We start from the raw sequence: 7,578 nt of genomic DNA, 5'->3' as shown, positions 1-7,578 counted from the left end.
CAGAGAGCGAGAGACAGAGAGCGAGAGACAGAGAGCGAGAGACAGAGAGACAGAGAGAGACAGAGAGAGACAGAGAGAGACAGAGAGAGACAGAGAGAGACAGAGAGAGACAGAGAGAAGAGAAAGAGGTCGAGGGAGGAACTCTTGATCTTAAAGGCGGGATCACAATCGTCACCTAAACGTTCCTATTGGCTCATGGGGGATTTTGGATGATTGATAGCGACATAGGTGTGTCCCCAATCATCTCTCCTTCCTCCCAGAGTGTGCACTTGTCCACTTCCCTTCACAGCTTTTTAAAAGGAAATGACTTGGTATAATAAATTATGTTGTATGATTCCTACTAACCTGTTGTAGAAGATGGGAGGGACATGCCTGTTGTTGAAGATGGGAGGGTCCACTGTTGTTGAAGATGGGAGGGACAGAGATCATTCAGATTAGTCTGTTGTTGAAGATGGGAGGGTGATAACAGAGATGATAACAGGTTGGTCTGTTGTTGAAGATGGGAGGGACAGAGATGATAACAGGTTAGTCTGTTGTTGAAGATGGGAGGGAGACAGAGATGATAAACAGGTTAGTCTGTTGTTGAAGATGGGAGGGGACAGAGATGATAACAGGTTAGTCTCAGAGATGATAACAGGGCTCTGGTCTAAAGTAGTGCACTATACAGGGAATAGGGCTCTGGTCTAAAGTAGTGCACTATATAGGGAATAGGGCTCTGGTCTAAAGTAGTACCACTATATAGGGAATAGGGCTCTGGTCTAAAGTAGTGCTATATAGGGATTAGGGTGCCGCTGAGACGCTCCGCTGAGACGCTCAACTGTCTTCCACAGGAAATATCTATCAGGATTTCCTTGATAATGAACATCAAAAGCATAACATGTAAAAAATGAATACAAAATAAACATGATATTATGTAAATTGTTGTGACAAGTGATGGTGAATAAAAATCGTTTTCAGGATGTTTTGTCACTGAACTGTTGCCTGTCTATTTATTTTTCATGACAGAGATTCACGTATGGAAAATAACATCACAAACATGGATATACATTCATTAAACTAAACCTTGGTATGCGCTTTTCCACCATGTGTTGTGTCACCTAACATTTTTATAAAGAATGGTGCAGAATTGATCAAATCATCATCTCCATTCATCTCCATTAAGTGTACACTAACGTTTGACTTTTTGTAGAATGAGCCCTTTGGCGACCCGTAGGCTCCTCCGTGGTCCATGTTATTCGGGCTCCTTGGGACGTCCCGTCCCCCTAATTGAAGTTAAAATGTAAGTTTAGGTAAAGGTTATAGTTCAAGTTTTGGGGTTATTAAAGTTAGGTTTTTGGGAAGGGACGTCCCAAAGGATTCTGTTTAGCACTAACCCGCCTCCCGTCTGGTCATCATTAGTTACCAGAGCCACAAAGTCATAATTATGGCTAAACCACGCCCATTCCTACAATTTCTCTTCTTAAAATCTGGCTTTAAACCTAACATTAACCACACTGCTATCCTTCTGCTTAACCCTAACCCTTAAATTATTACCTAAAAGCTATTTTCTTTTTCATGCATTAATTAAAAATAAAAATAAATGCGATATTTGTATCGTATTTTGACTTTGTGTCTGTGGTAACTAGTGTGTCTGTGGTAACTAGTGACAACCGCGCCCCCGCCGCGGCCGCACTCGGTCTTCTGCGTCGTGAACGAGCACGTCGAAACGACGTTGACGTGAGGCTTCAAGATGGCGGAAGCCTTGACGAGTCAGGAGGAACTGGTAAGGACTTGGGTTTTTTTTTTTTTAACCATAGTGCTCTCGATTTCATCCCCCCAAAAACATTTCTGTTAATAATAAACCCAAGTGTCTAGTTATGTTGTTAGGGTCAACGTTGTCCCTTGGTGAGGATACTGTCTCGTAAATATCCTTGGTCCCGTTACATATATTATGACAGCCGCTAGCATGCTACTATTAGCTAGCTGCTTAGCACCGTCGTCTGGATGCGTTGGGCTGACATAAGTTACATCTCACTGGTTAGATTTCATACTTTGTTACCCATATTATTATTATTATTATTATTTTGTTGAATAACTTATTGAACGCAGATGGCTACCTAGCGATAGCTAAACGTTAGGCCGGGGAGGAAGACCCGTGTTGACACACGTCCTCTTTGGTAACTATAGTAAGAGTAACTATAGTAACTTTGGTAACTATAGTAAGAGTAACTATAGTAACTTTGGTAACTATAGTAAGAGTAACTATAGTAACTTTGGTAACTATAGTAAGAGTAACTATAGTAACTTTGGTAACTATAGTAACTTTGGTAACTATAGTAAGAGTAACATGGACATGTTCTGCTTCATTTGAGCCTTAATACGACTTCCTTTCAGATGTAAAACATAGTCAGTACAAGGTTGCTTTTTTTATACGTCCAGTGACAATGTTTGCTTTCTGAGTACTGTTTGGTCTCAGTCATAGTTAATGTGCCTGATAACTATCTATTTTTCCGACAGTCGGTTCACAGAATTTGCTCTCAGGTTCCTAGTAAAACGTTTGTTTTCATCCTTCAACTGGCTGGCTAGATTGCTGGTTAACGTTAAACAACCCGAAAGAGCCGCTATCAGATCTAAACTAGTCGATGCACTGCCATAGTACATGTTTTATTGAATTAAACTACATTGGCAACAGTAGACGAGTAGCTTAGGGCCCGAAGCTAGTAGCTACGACTTGCTCGGTCCTCTCATCTCTTACGAGCAACACGCATTATGTGCTTATATGAATCATGTTTCCACTTATTAACGTGCATTTGTAACGGGAGTTAACATTTTTTTTTTAGGGACATTTCTATGTTACTCCTTGGAAGGAGTTGGTACAGTCCGTTGTCAAGTGAAACGGATGTTTTTGTTGAATATCCGCTGACGTCACGGGATATAGTTGGAAGTTTAAAGTTCACCCAGATCAATGGCATTGTGTGTGCATGTAGGAGAACTGTGGCAAGACATCAGTAGGTTTATAATTGAACACATTTATGAAGATTTTACACTATTGTGGAGAGATGTCCTGTTTGGATTCTTTCCATACAATAGAAATAAGCGGAATCATTTCTATGTAATTGGTTTCATTGTTCTTTTGGCCAAGTTTCATGTACACAGATGTAAATTTACAAACGGAGGGCCACATTTTCGTGCCCTACAAAAGGAGGTTGAGCTGTGTTTTAAGACGGTTGAATGCTCTACTAACAAAAAAGCTGTTAGAATTGTAACTATATGCATGTCCCTTAAGGTCCTTGTGTAATGTGATATTGCACCCCCTAGCCCCGCCCCCAGCCCCGCCCCTAGCGCGATTGTCCATTGTTTGTAATCTAATGCTTGTGTTCCCTCATGTGCTTTGTGTATTGATTTGTTGTTAATAAAAATAAATAATAAAAAATAAAAAATTAAAGTTCACCCAGATCAAGCACATGACGTAGGGCTGTGTGTACAAGAGGTCGACCGATTATGATTTTCCGATACCGATTATTGGAGGACCCAAAAAAAGGCGACATAATCAGCTGGTTTATATGTACATATATGTGTAAAAATGACAATCTCAACAATACTGAATGAACACTTTTATTTGAACTTAATATAATACATCACATATATTTAGTCTCAAATAAAGAATGAAACATGTTCAATTTGGTTTAAATAATGCAAAAACGCAGTGTTGGAGAAGAAAGTAAAAGTGCAATATGTGCCATGTAAAAAAAATTTTTTTAAAGCTAAAGTTTTAAGTTCCTTGTTCAGGACATGAGCACAAAGGATGGTTCCTTTTAACATGAATCTTCAATATTCCCAGGTAAGAAGTTTTAGGTTGTAGTTATTATAGGAATTATGACTCGTCGACTATCTCTCTCTATACCATTTGCATTTCATATACCTTTGACTATTGGATGTTCTAATAGGTACTTTAGTATCGCCAGCCTGATCTCAGGAGTTGATAGTCTTGAAGTCATAAACAGAGCTGTGCTTCAAGCATTGCTAAGAGCTGCTGGGAAACAGAGTAAAGGGCTGTTTGAATGAATGCTTACGAGCCTGCTGCTGCCTACCACCGCCCAGTCAGACTGCTCTATCAAATATCAAATCATAGACTTAGTTATAATAAACACACAGAAATACGAGCCTTTGGTCATTAATATGGCCAAATCCGGAAACTATAATTTCGAAAACAAACCGTTTATTCTTTCAGTGAAATACGGAACCGTTCCGTATTTTATCTGACGGATGGCATCCATCAGTCTAAATATTGCTGTTACATTGCACAACATTCAATGTTATGTCATAATTAGGTAAAATTCTGGCAAATTAGTTCGCAATGAGCCAGGCGGCCCTAAATGTTGCATATACCCTGACTGTGTGCAATGAACGCAAGAGAAGTGACAATTTCCCTAGTTAATATTGCCTGCGAATATGAATTTCTTTTCACTAAATATTCAGGTTTAAAAAATATATACTTCTGTGTATCAATTTTAATACATGAATTAATGTTTTTGGTTAGTTTTTTATTTTATTTATTTAACTAGGCAAGTCAGTTAAGAACAAATTCTTATTTTCAATGACGGCCTAGGAACAGTGGGTTAACTGCCTGTTCAGGGGCAGAATGACAGATTTTGTACCTTGTCAGCTCAGGGGTTTGAACTTGCAACCTTCCGGTTACTAGTCCAATGCTCTAACCACTAGGCTACCCTGCCGCCTCTACACTCTAACCACTAGACTACCCTGCCGCCCCAAAGTAGGTACATTTGTGCAACGATTGTGCTTTAGTTAAATCATCACCCGTTTTGCAAAGTAGGCTGTGATTCGATGATAAATTAACAGGTTATAATCAACGCAGGACAAGCTAGCTAACCTAGTAATATCATCAACCATGTAGTTAACTCGTGATTATGTGAAGATTGATTGTTTTTTTATAAGATAGGTTTAATGCTAGATAGAAACTTACCACGGCTCCTCGCTGCACTCGAATAACAGGTGGTCAGCCTGCCACACTGTCTCCTCGTGGTGTGCCATGTAATCGGCGCCCTAAAATGCCGATGACCTATTGTTATGAAAAACTTGAAATCGGCCCATGTTAATCGTCCATGCCGATTTAATCGGTCGACCTCTAGTGTCTGTCAGTCACATGATGTAGGGCCGTGATGTAGGGCGTGTTTATCACGTGATGTATGTCTGTCAGTCACGTGATGTAGGGCCGTGATGTATGTCTGTCAGTCACGTGATGTAGGGCCGTGATGTATATCTGTCAGTCACGTGATGTAGGGCCGTGATGTATATCTGTCAGTCACGTGATGTAGGGCCGTGATGTATATCTGTCAGTCACGTGATGTATATCTGTCAGTCACGTGATGTAGGGCCGTGATGTATATCTGTCAGTCACGTGATGTAGGGCCGTGATGTATATCTGTCAGTCACGTGATGTAGGGCCGTGATGTATATCTGTCAGTCACGTGATGTAGGGCCGTGATGTATGTCTGTCAGTCACGTGATGTAGGGCCGTGATGTATGTCTGTCAGTCACGTGATGTAGGGCCGTGATGTATATCTGTCAGTCACGTGATGTAGGGCCGTGATGTATGTCTGTCAGTCACGTGATGTAGGGCCGTGATGTATATCTGTCAATCACGTGATGTAGGGCCGTGATGTATATCTGTCAGTCACGTGATGTAGGGCCGTGATGTATATCTGTCAATCACGTGATGTATATCTGTCAGTCACGTGATGTAGGGCCGTGATGTATGTCTGTCAGTCACGTGATGTAGGGCCGTGATGTATATCTGTCAGTCACGTGATGTAGGGCCGTGATGTATATCTGTCAATCACGTGATGTAGGGCCGTGATGTATATCTGTCAGTCACGTGATGTAGGGCCGTGATGTATGTCTGTCAGTCACGTGATGTAGGGCCGTGATGTATATCTGTCAATCACGTGATGTAGGGCCGTGATGTATATCTGTCAGTCACGTGATGTAGGGCCGTGATGTATATCTGTCAATCACGTGATGTATATCTGTCAGTCACGTGATGTAGGGCCGTGATGTATGTCTGTCAGTCACGTGATGTAGGGCCGTGATGTATATCTGTCAGTCACATGATGTAGGGCCGTGATGTATGTCTGTCAGTCACGTGATGTAGGGCCGTGATGTATATCTGTCAGTCACGTGATGTAGGGCCGTGATGTATATCTGTCAATCACGTGATGTAGGGCCGTGATGTATATCTGTCAGTCACGTGATGTAGGGCCGTGATGTATATCTGTCAGTCACGTGATGTAGGGCCGTGATGTATGTCTGTCAGTCACGTGATGTAGGGCCGTGATGTATATCTGTCAGTCACGTGATGTAGGGCCGTGATGTAGGGCGTGTTTATCACGTGATGTAGGGCCGTGATGTAGGGCGTGTTTATCACGTGATGTAGGGCCGTGATGTAGGGCGTGTTTATCACGTGATGTAGGGCCGTGATGTATATCTGTCAATCACGTGATGTAGGGCCGTGATGTATATCTGTCAATCACGTGATGTAGGGCCGTGATGTATATCTGTCAATCACGTGATGTAGGGCCGTGATGTATATCTGTCAATCACGTGATGTAGGGCCGTGATGTATATCTGTCAGTCACATGATGTAGGGCCGTGATGTATATCTGTCAATCACGTGATGTAGGGCCGTGATGTATATCTGTCAGTCACGTGATGTAGGGCCGTGATGTAGGGCGTGTTTATCACGTGATGTAGGGCCGTGATGTAGGGCGTGTTTATCACGTGATGTAGGGCCGTGATGTAGGGCGTGTTTATCACGTGATGTAGGGCCGTGATGTAGGGCGTGTTTATCACGTGATGTAGGGCCGTGATGTAGGGCGTGTTTATCACGTGATGTAGGGCCGTGATGTAGGGCGTGTTTATCACGTGATGTAGGGCCGTGATGTATGTCTGTCAATCACGTGATGTAGGGCCGTGATGTAGGGCGTGTTTATCTGTCTTTCGATCAACCAATCAGAGATTGAGTTGCTGTTGATTTAGCCAATAAGTGACTGGTCTTGGTTCCTACTTCCTGGGGATGTTGGTCACATTGAATACTGTAGGCACCAGCACAACACACCACACAGGGGTTCAACCATGAGCCGCAAGTGTCAACAACTCTTTGAGCTCTCCTCTCCCCTTATAACTACCCCACACTCACTTGTCCCTTCTGTCCTCTCTCTCCCTCCCTCTCTCTCTCCAACAACCCCACACTCACTTGTCCCTTCTGTCCTCTCTCTCCCTCCCTCTCTCTCTCAACCTCAACCCCACATTCACTTGTCCCTTCTGTCCTCTCCCTCCCTCCCTCTCTCTCCAACCTCAACCCCACACTCACTTGTCCCTTCTGTCCTCTCCCTCCCTCTCTCTCTCCAACCTCAACCCCACCCTCACTCTGTCCTCTCCCTCTCTCTCTCTCCAACCTCAACCCCACCCTCACTCTGTCCTCTCCCTCCCTCTCTCTCCAACCTCAACCCCACCCTCACTCTGTCCTCTCCCTCCCTCTCTCTCTCCAACCCCACCCTCACTCTGTCCTCTCCCTCCCTC

At 43.1% G+C, this 7,578-nt stretch overlaps 1 protein-coding gene across 3 annotated transcripts in view; it reads left to right on the top strand.

The window, feature by feature from the left end:
* The first annotated feature begins 1,671 nt into the window (after window positions 1–1,671).
* LOC121843624 (tyrosine-protein phosphatase non-receptor type 9-like) overlaps window positions 1,672–7,578 on the top strand; it is a 35,154-nt gene continuing 29,247 nt past the window's right edge. For all 3 annotated transcript variants that reach the window (XM_042313368.1, XM_042313369.1, XM_042313370.1), the window contains exon 1: window positions 1,672–1,762. In XM_042313368.1, coding sequence (XP_042169302.1) covers window positions 1,730–1,762 — 33 coding nt within the window. In that variant the 5' untranslated portion in view covers window positions 1,672–1,729. The remainder of the gene's footprint in view (window positions 1,763–7,578) is intronic.

The sequence above is a fragment of the Oncorhynchus tshawytscha genome, unplaced genomic scaffold, assembly GCF_018296145.1.
Source record: "Oncorhynchus tshawytscha isolate Ot180627B unplaced genomic scaffold, Otsh_v2.0 Un_contig_13347_pilon_pilon, whole genome shotgun sequence".
In the NCBI taxonomy this organism is placed as follows: domain Eukaryota; kingdom Metazoa; phylum Chordata; class Actinopteri; order Salmoniformes; family Salmonidae; genus Oncorhynchus; species Oncorhynchus tshawytscha.
This window is presented reverse-complemented; position numbering and strand designations above follow the sequence as displayed.